This window comes from Aspergillus karnatakaensis (genome assembly GCF_047715665.1).
Source record: "Aspergillus karnatakaensis strain CBS 102800 unplaced genomic scaffold BJY04scaffold_2, whole genome shotgun sequence".
In the NCBI taxonomy this organism is placed as follows: Eukaryota; Fungi; Ascomycota; class Eurotiomycetes; order Eurotiales; family Aspergillaceae; genus Aspergillus; species Aspergillus karnatakaensis.
Window position 1 is genome coordinate 760,550 of NW_027395714.1, and position 13,317 is coordinate 773,866.

The 13,317-nt window shown below is 50.3% G+C and overlaps 4 protein-coding genes across 4 annotated transcripts; 2 read left to right on the top strand and 2 right to left on the bottom strand.

Moving 5' to 3' along the window:
• The first annotated feature begins 2,421 nt into the window (after window positions 1–2,421).
• On the top strand, window positions 2,422–5,387 carry BJY04DRAFT_177257 (uncharacterized protein). Its single transcript, XM_073709585.1, has one exon. The coding sequence runs from the start codon at window positions 2,889–2,891 to the stop codon at window positions 5,031–5,033; it is 2,145 nt and encodes a 714-aa protein (XP_073576907.1). The 5' UTR covers window positions 2,422–2,888; the 3' UTR covers window positions 5,034–5,387.
• Window positions 5,388–6,106: 719 nt separating this feature from the next.
• BJY04DRAFT_177260 (RMD1 family protein) lies at window positions 6,107–8,747 on the top strand. Its single transcript, XM_073709586.1, has 4 exons — window positions 6,107–6,414; window positions 6,482–7,994; window positions 8,056–8,241; window positions 8,300–8,747. Exons 1-4 carry the CDS (start codon window positions 6,364–6,366, stop codon window positions 8,518–8,520), a joined length of 1,971 nt encoding a protein of 656 aa, XP_073576908.1. The 5' UTR covers window positions 6,107–6,363; the 3' UTR covers window positions 8,521–8,747.
• Window positions 8,748–9,444: 697 nt separating this feature from the next.
• On the bottom strand, window positions 9,445–10,838 carry BJY04DRAFT_213055 (putative C2H2 finger domain protein; the record flags this gene model as incomplete). Its single annotated transcript, XM_073714765.1, has 3 exons — window positions 9,445–10,224; window positions 10,277–10,416; window positions 10,472–10,838. The coding sequence occupies 3 exons, from the start codon at window positions 10,836–10,838 to the stop codon at window positions 9,445–9,447; spliced, it is 1,287 nt and encodes a 428-aa protein (XP_073576909.1).
• Window positions 10,839–12,418: 1,580 nt separating this feature from the next.
• Window positions 12,419–13,153, bottom strand: BJY04DRAFT_177265 (uncharacterized protein). Its single transcript, XM_073709587.1, has one exon. It carries the CDS (start codon window positions 12,819–12,821, stop codon window positions 12,465–12,467), a length of 357 nt encoding a protein of 118 aa, XP_073576910.1. The 5' UTR covers window positions 12,822–13,153; the 3' UTR covers window positions 12,419–12,464.
• Between the last annotated feature and the right edge of the window lie 164 nt (window positions 13,154–13,317).

Here is a 13,317-nt window from a genome sequence, read left to right on the forward strand (position 1 = left end):
TGCTTTTTGACATTGCTTACTGGCGAATTGTTTTTGACCCTTTGGGTGGCCCTCCAGCCTCCATTTGGAGCCCGGGCACATCCGTCCAGTCTCCACGGCTGTTGTCCGACTTAGCGCGCGAGCCGTCAGACTTGTCAGTGTCAGTTGGACATTGTGACATGATGGAAATGATGGCGCTGGACTGGAGCGGCAACGAAACGAAATCCATTGTAGGCAAAAAGTGAGGACAGCTGCCACCCAACCGATTTCTCTCGAAATCGTGTTGGCTGCTTGGGACAGAGATCTTCGCGTATCACCGTCCTGACGATCATTATCATTTGCATGGATATTACACATTTCTCAGTTTCTCCGGCGCGGACACAACAAATCGAATCAGGAGAGGGGACAACTACTCTCCCCTTCGTAACTTGAGTATCGGAGACTCGGTGTTGTGGCAAACGACAGGGAGTCATGGTGGGTTCGATTTGCTGCTAAATCGCTAGATCGATGCTAACTATCTGGTTCGAATCCGATACAGTCCGTGTCATTATTATTTCCACGGTGATTTTTGAGCCCGACCTGTTCAAGGCGTTCAATCCGGGTATTATGTTCTTTGATCTCGCTCTAATCACACTTGACAAGTACCTGCGTACCACAACTTGTCCCAGAACAATGGATTGGAACTTTGGAAATAACTGGGAATCAACGTTGGTCCCGACGGGTGATCTACTGTTGATAGGACGATCGTTGATAATCGTTGGGTCTGTTATCCGTAGTAATAGTATTTTTTGAATATCTGGGTTGGATCTCTTTCAACTTGCATTTCAGCCTTTATTTCCCCTTAACTTTTAGAACGTCTCGTTTGTTCGTCCTTCTTGTTACCAAGGTTTGAGGCACCGAATCTTCAAGTCAAGATGTCTGGATTTCCTTGATAACATTGATCCTCTTCCTGGTGAAACAATAAAGTTATACAGGAACATCATTGTCAATTTCTACAGAACTACCTAGGTAGTGTGTGCTTTCTTTGACACCTGGGAGGGACTGGTGTCTGGGTTTCCACGCTTACAACCTTGACAAGGAGGAGCAATTAAGTACAGAGCGGTCTTCCAGTGCCTGCTCTGTAAGACTATACTTAGTATATGAGAGCCATAACTAGCCCTCGCAAGTCGTGGCTGAGTAGGTCATAGCTTCTCGACTGGCTGCGGTCAATTGGCTAAAGAGTGGTGTTTAGTGATCGGCAGAAGAGGCTTTGAGCGTTAAGACTTGAGACTCAGAGTCTCAGGCTGCGCGACAGACAGCACAAAAGAACACGGCGTTCTGGCTGAAACACCACGCACATCATGAACGGAATGATTGTCTCGTGCATAAACAGCACTGTACATACTAACATTATTATGGTTCCGTTGCTGGGAATATCTTCGGGAGGTGACTCCGGTAGACAAAACTGTTTGCCAAGTTCTTCAGGCAGGACTTTCATCATCACATCAGATTTGACTTTGCGATTCCCCTCACCTGTCACTTGGTAGATTTCGCTCATTAAAGATCTTGACTCTGCCTATCAACCAGCTTTGGGTAGCCTCTCTCACTCTGCAACATGGTACATGGAGGAGAGGGAAGGAGAGGATAGTTCTGGGTGGTTAGCAGTTCACGGGCAGTCGAGTGGGGGCATCGTGTGGGTGTTACAACTGTTACAGAACACAAGGGGAGGCTAATATAGCCGCTCAGGGCCTGGCCGGTACGGCGGTACCAGCACCAGCACCAGGTGACTGACGGACCTTGCTTCTTATTGCGCTCTCTACCCTATGATTCAAAGATCAAGGAAAAGCGAAAGACAAAAAAGAAAAAGCAAAGGAAAAAAGTAGACCAGACACCTGCGAGATATCCTTTCATCTTTGTATTGTGGTTTCTAACCAAACAAACCTCCTCCATAATGCTTCGGGTTTCATCAATCCAAGTGCGGGTCTCCCATGCGGACAGTCGACCTTCTTCAAGGTTGCCAGGGACTCAGCTAGTGCTGCCGGAGAGTGACTCTGAAAGTCGCGACTGGCTCCATCAAACGCGCAGTAGTCGTAAAAACTAGTGGCCGTACTATCATCTCTCCTTCCTAATATTATTCGTGTCGCCTTCTAGCTTTCTTCTGTAGAATCCTGGTGTCGTAAAGTTGTTGGTGGCCTACAGAGGGTATGCAAAGAGTGCAGCCGGCACGAGGAATTGGTATCCAATGGGCAAACATTTTCGCTTTGAAGAGGTTTGAAGACATTGAAAAGAAGTCTCAAGGCTGAATGCAAGAACGGTGAAGAAAGACGATTAATTAATAATTAATAATAACAGTACTAGTCCTCAGAACCGCTTGTTATTATTATTATCATTGTTACTAATTTAGTTAAGCCGGGTATTAATTTATAGCCCATTATTACTTATTAGCTTTTTGAAAAAGGCACCCCGAGAATAAAATACGTACCAGAACCAGAATACCGCTGGCTGCTCCACCCATCGCCTTCATTCGCTCCGCCTTACGCCTAGTCCTGGTCCTGCTTCTTCGGCATCATCGCTCATCTGAGGTCTCCCTGCTGATTCTCCCTCCATACGTTCCTCAACTTCTCCTCCCATCTATACTCTTGCTCCAAACCCCTCCTGCCATGGGTTTTGCTGCTTCACTACCCTCGTTTTCCATACCATTAGGAACCCTTTTTTCACCCTTCCATCTCTCCAGTGCCTGATTCATGGCGTATCGTCCTGACTCGCCCACCCGTACACTCGGCCGATGACCTGCAGCCTCACGCTGCTACCCGTCCCTACTCCCGACCTCGAAACCAGACACACTTGTTTCAATCCTTGTTCGCCGGCCGACCATCCCCATATTCCTACCGACCCCATCCCCATATCGATTCTCCCGGTCCTCCGCCCTGATGCCTTCCCTACGAGTCCCCGAGACAGGGTTGTCTCTGCAAAGAGACAGCCCTGGTGACGATACAACAGCCAAGTCTACTCAGATTATGCGTCTGAATCTGGCTCAATCTACTCTAGATGAGCTGATTGAAAGCCTCCGGGCTGACCAGCCGGCCCGAATCCGTCTCGGAAAACACCAGACTCTATACTATGGCTCCAACAGGTCACAACACTTCCACTCCTCCGCTGAGTCCCATCGATCCGAAGTATATACAAGCGGCCCCACCGATGACGGTACCTTATATTTCACAGGCCTTCTAAGTCACACCCTGGAGGTTCAGAAAGCCCAGGAGGCAACCGCGTCCACAGACCTGGCTTTGGCCAATCTTGAGCAGAGCTTGAGTGCATTTGAAAGAGGGAAAGAGTCTAAGAAAACACACATCATCAATGACATCTCAGAAGTGAGGGCTCTCCGGGCGGGTGACAGCCGGTCCAGCACCGGCAGGCAGGCCGCGCTGCTTGCTCGTATGCCTTCGACTAAGGTGGAATTGGAGAAGGATAGGCTCTTGAAGAGCAAACCAAACCCTTCATCGAGCCCATCCTTAGGTGTTGCTCGATCGCCGATCTCCTTACCTCCTCTCACCCCAACATCGGCACCTCCGACGCAAAATAGGGACCGCCTCCGCCGTGAAGCTCTCAAGGTCCCTTTTATTCATCTGCTAGCAATTCGCGCTGTCTCCACCAAGTTCCTTTCCCGGCAGACCCGCTCCTCGATCGAAGACTGTACCGCGCTAGCTCAAAAATACGGTGTCGAAAACCGAATCAACCCCGAGAAGTTCGACCTTCGAGACAAAGTTTACAGAGAATTGGACGTGTGGAAGTTCCCCTATCCCTCTCAGGAAGAGAGGCAGGAGGCGATTGAAAACGCCATATCAGCGTTTGATCGAATGAGAATTTCCCGCTCCGATAAGCTGTGGCAGAACTTACTTCCTAAAGAGGAGCGTGGTAAAGGCAAGTGCCTCTCGCGGCTGGACTTGCGCACAGGACCAATTAAAAAAGCATTGACCCCTCGCATACAAATATCCGACGAAGCTGGAAAAGACGGGTACACAACAAGTCAGGAAACTGATAAATCTGCGGCAAGTGGCATGAGTTCATCTAAGCCTAGCGAACCCACGATCCCCGATATGAGCACACAAAAGAAACGAGACAGCAAGGAATCGTCCGCCAAGCGCCCAGCAGCAAAGGGAAAGCCTGCAGGGAATAGCACATTGACCGGTCGTGTGACCAAGAAGTCGGATCGCAAGCCGCCATCGAAGCTGGAAGGCAAATTCAAATCGGCGGAATATGTACACGATTCGGATGAAGATGACACTGACCTGCCAGACGCATCCTCGTCTGAAAAGTCTCAGCCGCAGCGGATACAATCGAAGCCCAAGCCGCCTTCCAAAGTTTCCGATTTGAAAGCCCCAAAGGAAATTTCCCGAGTATCTACACCCAAAGTTGACCAGTCCGATGTTGTACAGCAAAGGCCAGACATTTCCAAGAACAAACCTCCTGCAGGAAAAAGGCCACCCTCATCACTTCCCGCCAGCCAGAGGTCACCTCAGAAAGCGTCGTTCCCCACATCATCCCCCTCCGTCAAAACATCAGATTTCCAAAGCCGCAGCCGCTCTTCCAGCCAAAACAACTCCTCCAGCTCGTCCTCCTCATCGCCGCTGATAACTCAATTATCAAGACCGCGTATCAATGCTGAACGTTCGACTGCAAAACAGCCGATCAAGCCGAATGGAGTGACGAGGACACTTGAACAGACAAACCCCCTGAAGCGCAAGGCAGATATAGAACGGCCGACACTTCAGAGTGCTGGCCGTCTTATTAATGATTTGGACCACAAACGGCGCCGGGCCGTGAGCACTTCGAGTGGCAGTACGGGCAGTGCGTCGCCGCCGCTCAGTCGCGAAATCATGAGGCAGCAGCTGCAGGAGAAGTCACAGAAGTTTAAGCAATTCTATGCCAAGTATCGTGCCTTACACGATGCCATGGCAGCACATTCGGACCCTCCACGAGCGGACCTGGAGAAACTCCAAAAACAGCACGTTCGCATCCAGCGGATGAAGAAAGAGATATGGGATGAACACCAACGGCTTCGAGACGGCCTCTAAAGACTATGATATCGCACGCCCTTGTACATGATACCACTTCCCCCCCCCCACTTGGCATCCAGTAGGTTTGGTGATCACAGCACAGTTCTACTCTTACTTTGATTTTATTTATCTTATCTACGTCATACTTCTGACAGTGCATTCTAGCGGGTTGCATTTCCTTTAAATTGTCCAGAGACGATTTTCATTAACCGGAGTTGCATCTTGACCTTTGACTTTAACCGTTTCGCATATTTGCATAGCTTTATGTCAACTATACCTTAGCAGAACACGTGCATGGACTGGGATACACAAATTATAGAGAATTGTGAAAAAGCAAGGGACATTGGGCCATCTGCAAGGAGTCTGAGCCCGACTTGAAAACTAAATAGAGTTCGCAGACAGAACATGGTTCTTCTCTTATTGTGTTGCCGTTATTATTTCTCGCACTCGGCGGAAATTTGGTGCCTGTTCTCCAATCGACTCGGACGTACCCCTCCCGTGGCTGAAATTTGGGGTCATGGATTACTGAAGATTATAGTCCCCACCGGACGAGTAAGTTGACTCTTAAACGGGCGCCGCCGGCCCCGGTAATATCGAGAATGGGATCCAATGGTTGCAAACGCGGAGGAACGCACTCGGGGAAATTAAATAATGATGATAAGAGTGAGAAATGGACCCCTGTTCCTTATAACGACCCAAACGATCCTCTTAACATCAGCCACGGCCTCTACCGACTTTCCGATCGACTCGAACCGGAGCAAATTACCCCAGATCGACCGAGCTGGGCTCTATGTACGGAGTAGTATGGGCACTTCAATTGGGTCTTGGACAGGCCTGAATCAAAAGGCCATTGTAGACTGACCGGCCCACTCACACGTGGCTGGCCCGACGCCGGCCCTTGTTCCGTACGCCGTATTGTTACTGTACGAGGTACGTAACTCCTGCCCAATGTGGCTCGCTTACGTCACTGGTCAATTGCCAGCTTGTGGTCCGTACCGCCCTTGCGATGCTGCAATCGAAAGGCGGTGAGAATCTGCAAAGCTCTCGATAACGGCGGAAATGATGGCATAATTTCAATGTCGGTGCTTGCATTTTCGTGACTGTGCTGCATCCGTGAATACTCTCAGGGATTACGGCCATGCTTTCATCGAATTGAGTGAAGCTATCTTCCGTCTGCACCCATCTTTGATCGATAATTGCGCCCCACGACGCCTACACTGTGGCCTGCGATCTATCACTCATTTTGGGCTAGAAAGACTGAGACCGAACTTCCATATCAGTATCAGTATCAGTATCAGTACCACAACCAACTGCGCGAAATTGTAGAGATTGCTATCCAGGTGCAATCATGTCTTCGTCCAGAGGCCGCGGCCCGACTCAGAGAAGCCCTCATGTTCTGGTATAGCTACCTTGCAAACACTCTTTGTTGTTTCTTCCTAAGCTCATGAATTTCAACCTCCCCTCAGGTCACCGATTCTCGAGAACAGCAATCGTCTGCACAACCCCGTCGCCGTCGCTCCCCAGCTACCCGTTTTATCACAGTCGATAATGTCCTCCAATATGCATCAGACATTCCATCAATGCAGCAGCGGAACCCGGCTGAAGCAGCACGGTTGCGACCACGATCGCGACTCGCATCTGCAGCGGGTGGATTAATCGGGTCGGGCGCAGGAAGTACAAATAGAGGTGCTAGTAGCGGTGCAAGCACTTCTAGTACACCAGCTGCAATGGGACGTTTGGCGGCCCAGCCGCATCTCCCACCTCGTTCAACCAAGGTCAGCGAGAAGCTCGTACTGTTACCGGAGGAAGGGGTGGAGGCTCAACCGGATGATGACGAAGAGGAAGAAGAAGAAGGATTGGAATTTGATGATGAGACGGTGGATGAGGAATTGGTACAACGGGTTGCAAGGGAGAAGAACGTTGATCCTGACTCTGTGAGGCACACGCTTATAGCACAGAAGAAGAGACTTGGGGGTGATTTTGGCGTCGACAATGATTTGGCACCACTGCTAGCTGAGGAAGAGCGATTGCGTCGCCGGGTCATTGGTCCGGAGAAGGCGAAAAGCTACGCGGAACGACTGCCAAAGGCCCGGCGTGCGGAGAAACTGGCTCGTGTTACGGCATATTGTACCGCACAGGCCTACAAGATGTCTTCTCTTTCGGCGTTCGTCAGGGATAGACACGGGGGAAAGACGAAGCTCTATGATGATTGTCTTTATACGGCCTACCATTTGCCATTATTACCTGGTCTTGATGGATATAGAGTGCGGAGTAGTCCGGTGTTGAAGAAGCCTGGCGGAAAGTCATTGCTAGACGAAGAGATTGAGCGAAATGAGCTGCGCGATCACGACGAAGATTATCTGGAGCCAGGAGAGCATTCTGTCTTCCACAGTCGCTCGGACGAACACCATGATACTCATGAACAAAACGGCCACCACTCAAGTATGGGCGTCCACAACGGCTCCACAAGCGACGAGCATCCGCAACCATTATCACCTAGTTCCGCCCCACCCCCGAGGCTTCCATACAACGTTGGAGAGATGTTCGTCTTCAGCTACGGAGTGGTGGTGTTCTGGAACTTCACAGCAAAGCAAGAAAAGGATATCCTTGCCGATCTTGCATTCGCGACCTCATCCGCAACAGGTAACCCAATGACCCTGGCAACACTACCACTCCAGGAAGAAGACTTTGAGACAGAAGAATTCCATTTCGAATACTCGACCGAGATCGCCCGTCCACGCGTCTACAACGACATGATCACCCTTCGCAGCGGTGACCACATGATCAAGCTAGCGATCAGTCACGGCATAGCCCAAAGCACCAAGCTCTGTTTCTTCGAAGAAGTCATGGCTCGCCAGATGGCAGAGGCAAAAGATGTGCCGCGCCGTCTGGCCATGACAGGGAAGTTAGGCCTGAAGCGAGAAGAAGTCTTCCGGATCTTAGGAAAGCTATTCAAAAGTCGTGTCGAGGTCAATCTGTGTACGTTTTCGTTCCCCAGTTTTCCGTCCAGCTAATAAAAATTACTGACCCTGTACTACAGCATCAAACGTCCTCGATGTCCCCAACTTCTTCTGGGAAAGCGAGCCAACCCTTTACCCACTCTACATTGCCGTCCGGGAATACCTTGAAATCAAGCCCCGGATTCAAGTCCTGAACGAAAGATGCCGTGTCTTCCTCGACCTCGCCGAAATCCTCTCCGATTCTATCGCTGATAGCAAGACTTCCCGTACGTCGTTCCCCACATATAATTAGTACAAAAGGCATAGTTAACAAAACCACAACAGACCAAACATGGATCATCATCGTCCTAATCATTATTTCCATCCTCGTCACGACCTCCGAAGTGTTCCTTCGCTTCGGCCTCCTCTCAGCCGGAAAGGGCTCCCCCGCGACTGCCTTCGGAGCTGGGTTACTCGGCAGAGCTATAAGGGGCTCCCCACAACACACATGCTCTTGTCCCAACGTTATGAACTCAAGCGTACCGAGCCTGGGGGCTTACCCGTAGCGGCAATAAGCATGCCTTCTCTCTCTATGTTCTACATGCAAGGCTAATTATTTATTTTCCTGGGTTTTCTGGTGTTACTTTGGGTTTGCTAGAGAGCCCGTATCCATGTGATACTTGTGGAGTTCGGGTCGTGCTTGCTTTTCCCCGGACATTCTGGAGCTGTATATTATATATAATATACTTATTCTACTGATATGAACAAACTAATTCGGTGTTTAACCAGAGGATACAATTTTCGATTCATTCTGTTCATAGCTTGTAATCGCATTAAATAATCAGATATCAAGATCTTTGCTAGCTCTATCGTACATAGAATAATCATTTACAAATGGGCGAGACACAAAACAAAGGCTTCGAGCACACAAAAATAAAAGCACATGCATAATGCACATAATATAAGCAAAGCAAAACAAACCTTCCGAACCCCAGTGTTCCAGTCCGAGTCCCATCCGTGTCCATGCCCAGCCCTGACTGAAATGATGAAAACAGATAACAAAACAAAACACCTGTTTCCCACTCTATAGATGCTTCGTTTCCTCGGATCGTAAATCGCACATTAGGGCCTCAAAGGAGGTTTAAACAATAGAGAGAATCAAACCAACGCCCCATGATGGCGATAATTAACCCAACCCAACCCAGCCGACTGGGCTTAGCCAGTTCCAGACTCCGATTTTCCAGCAATTTTTATATCCGACACTGGGATGATGCAAAACATAATGGTATACTGAGAACAGTGTATGAGGTGGATGCAGAACAGGGGGCAGAAAATGCAGGCAAACAAAGAGCGCAACAAGCACAACAAAAGAAAAGAGTGATGTCCAATATTGAAGAAAGATCTTGGATCAACGGTGATTTGAGGGAGGCGCAGTTGTATCGCAAAGGCTTACTTTCGCCATACGTTAATTCCTTTCGGGAAAGACAGTGTTAAACCGGGGTAGACCATGAATTATCACCAAGCTTTGGTCTTAGTTCATAATTCTCAGGTTCTGTGCTGGCAGGCCGTCGAATGGTCGAATTCGGAAAGTACATATGAGGAGGCACAGACCCGGGATATGGCGGCCCGCTTGGCTCGGGGTACCCAAAGTCAGGCGCAGAGCCAGGTGATGGTATGTTAGAGTGAGAGGGTGACGCCCAGCCCAAGCTGGACATATGAGGGCTGCCACCGACACTGCTCGGTCGGTGATCTTTGTTGGCAGGTGGCTCAAGTGGCTGTGGAGGAGCATAGCCTGACGGATGAGAGGTCATAGAGGGGCGAGGAAGCGGCGCGCTGCTGAAGCTTGATAGCGATGGGGAAGTGGCGGTGGGTGAGGCACGAGGGCTCGCCTGAGAGAAATCCCCGCGAACGTGTGGAGGTATTGAACCATTTTGCAAGTAGTACTCGCCTGCGGAACGAGGGATATTCAGAGGAGGAAGATCGCCAGCTGGTGAGATAGGATGATGCGCGGGGGAAGGCGTTGAATGAACCGAGCCGTGTTCCGAGAACATTCCATCCCCTGGCATTCTTCCCCTCTCCTTATTCTGCCGAAGGTTGGCCTCGGTTTCAGCAGCAGCCTCTTCAATGGTCCCGGTGTGGTGATTCTGGTGGCGGGTGAGTGTTGTGCGACGAGTGAAAGTCTTCTGGCAATTCGCATAGGGGCATTTGTAGGGTCGTTTGCCGGAGTGAATCCTTCGATGTCTGGCTAATGAGGAAGAATCGCTGAAAGGCTATATCCCCGTCAGCATCAATGATGATCTTGAGAAGAGCAGTTTGTCATACCTTGCCACATCTTTCGCACATGTGCGGTTTCTCTCCTGTGTGCACTCGAGAATGAACAGTCAATGCCGACCGCTGAATAAACTGCTTACCGCAGCCAGGCCAATCGCATGCGTGAGGGCGAATACCGGAATGAATTCGTTCTAAAACAAGTCAGATGTTGGTAGTTTATTGGATACCACCAAAGAGTTGTCTCACCATGCCTAGCCAAATCACTCCGCCGCGCAAATCCCTTGCCACAAGTTCCACAATGGAAAGTTTTAGGAGGAGGATCCGGTCGCCCTTGAGGAACGCTGTTTGGCATTTGCGTGGCTGGATACCCAGTAGGGGGATAAGGACCCTGTAGCATAGGCAGCTGAGGATTAGGTTGCTGGGTGGCATATCGCATGTCTTGATTGAGATTCGGCATTTGGTTCAGTGAAGCATGAGGAGGATATGAGAGGACCGGCTGATCAACCGTTTCGGACATGCTAGGGTCCGATTTCATTCCGGGGGGAGAGTGGTTTTCGAGATTCGGGGCTTGCATGAAGTGTTGCTGATCGATATGAGCATCTGGCGCAACCATGGCCACAGAACCTTTTCGATTTAAAATATTGGTGATGTCCATGACCCGACCCAGCCAGTTGCTGAGGAACGGTGGTCAGGACAAATCAGAAAGGTATTCCAGGGTAGCCCGTGCGACGCGGAGTCGTTCAAGACACGATGGCGTTCTTTCTCCAAACGCGAAAAACGTACTCTGTAAATTACCGGCGCAGAATGATGGGGGCCAGGGCCTCGAGATTCGGTTGATCGTAGAGAGTTGACTTGGGAAGATTGTTAGCCAGGCAGTTTCGGCACTCAGCAGGTTTTAGCGGTGATGAGGGGCGCTACAAAGGGAAAAGAACTAAATATTGAGTTTGGCGCAACAGCGCGAATGGTCAAATGGAAGCGCATACGGAAAAGCTCGAGGTATAGACTCACATTTGGCTCGCGCAGTCTCAACTAGGTGAGAATACTAGGTAGTCTTCAACTGAATCGCGGACGTAACTCGACGTGGGACCAGATAGAGAAGGAGCGACGGGGGCAGAGTTTGAGCTGAGGTGGTTCACGTCGATCCCGCGCTTAAGACCTGGGGCTTCGATCGATATTTTCGAGTCGCAAGCGAGTGTCCGATGGTGAGTGAGATTCGGTGCGGACACGTCAATCTCAGCCGTTCACAGCCCAACAAGCTCAGCCACGGTCCCAGAGTCCGGCGCCTTTGTCAGGGATGCCTGTAGTAACTGTTGGACACAAGCGGTATGAAGAAGGCCCTGAGTGAGGACAGCGCGACGATGGGCGAACTGTTGCGACTCTCGATACCAATCTCAACAGAGTATAGCAGGTAATGCGGACGCGATTGGACTTCCCGGCAGGTTCCCAGTGAGAAGGTCTGGAGGTTGACGAGCTGGCACCCGGTCTTTGGAAGGAGAGATCGTGCAAGTGGTTCGAAAGATAATATGGTGTTCTAGCTGTATAGGCGCGATGAAGGTGTTAGCAGAATGCTCCAGCAAAAGTCTTCACCTACACTTCCGCTCCCCTCCCCCCAGCGCGGAGAGGGTGGTGTGACTTTGAAATCGATATGCGGAGGTGTGAACAAGGCGGCAGAAATCGCGCTTTGTCCCCCCAGAGAAGAACGGCGCCAACTCAGACCATCAGATGAGGAGAGGGACCATCTTGCAAGCGAAGCCGAGATGTGAAGGGGAAGGACCGGCGAGCTGGGATGGATCGAGTAGCGGCTGCGTCATCGAACCGGGGTTGATGGCTTGAAGGGAACAGGGCCAGAATAAAGGAAACGGGTAGTATAATACTTACGGAAAGGATAGGGTTGAAGCTGCACAAAAGCGAGATTGGTGGAGAGTCTGGCACCTCCGGGGGGTGTGGGAGAAGAGGAGAGAGAGGAGGTGTTCGCGCTGGGAAAAGAAAGTAAATAACCACACTTCAAAGTACGTACAACAAATGAGCGAAGAGGCCGGCTGCCGAAGACCAGCTTACTTACCAAAGTGAATGTATTTACTTGAAGTAAAGGAAAAGGAAAAAAAAAAAAAGACAGAGAAGATATAGATACACCTGAAATATTAATAGTAAAGATAGCGGAAATTGACGCAGGTTTCAGGCTGTTCATCAGTAACCACCACCACCACCACCACCACCACCACCATTTCAGATCTTCTGCTCAGCTTTCTTCATCCTTTCCTACATTGTGGATACATGACGATCGAATGGGCCACTCGTTCATGAAACGCATCCCCCCCATCGCCAGCGTTTGTACCAGTCTGATGGGGCTTTGCAGACCCTGAATAACCTCATCTTCAGATTCAGGAGCACCTCCCACATGGATCTGATGCAATCGACGCTTCAATCCGGAATCCGGACAATGAACGCATGACCCTGTGAAGCAACTGCAACTTAAGGCAAGCCTCTTCTTAATCTCATTTCTCAATTTACAATGAGTGGCATGCAGTGCATTAACTCCTCCATCGTGCGACAAGGCGATCGTCTCGAGCCCAATCAGACTGGAATCCCCAACCATCCGATCACCTCTTGCGATCGCTATTGCTCCATGCGATTAGCCTGAAGGGCCATGTCGGTGCTTCTCCAGAAAAAGCAATTCGACCTCGCCCTCGCCCTCGCCCTCGCTGTTATGCAGACAGACGGCCTCACCGTGATCCTTGGGTTCTGCTGCTCTGCAAGGCTGCAAGCACACACACCTCAGTATTATTCCCACTTGTCTTGACGGCAACCGATCGACCGGACACACCATCGGGAGGGCACCGTTTTGGATGAGGCATATTCTGGACAGCACTACGGAGGACACACGGTACCAAAAAAAAAAACAAGACTGTTGATAAAGGAGGAGTTCCCCTTTTGGTGGTGAGATTCGCACAGAACAACGGCGCAAAGCTAAATCCTTCTAGAAAGTTTCGACCTGGGCACCGCGTGGCACGTTGGACCACATGGGGAAGCCTATCATTGCTGCGACCTACGTCAGACCTTCAGGGGGTACGAACAAAAGTGGGTTTTTCTGC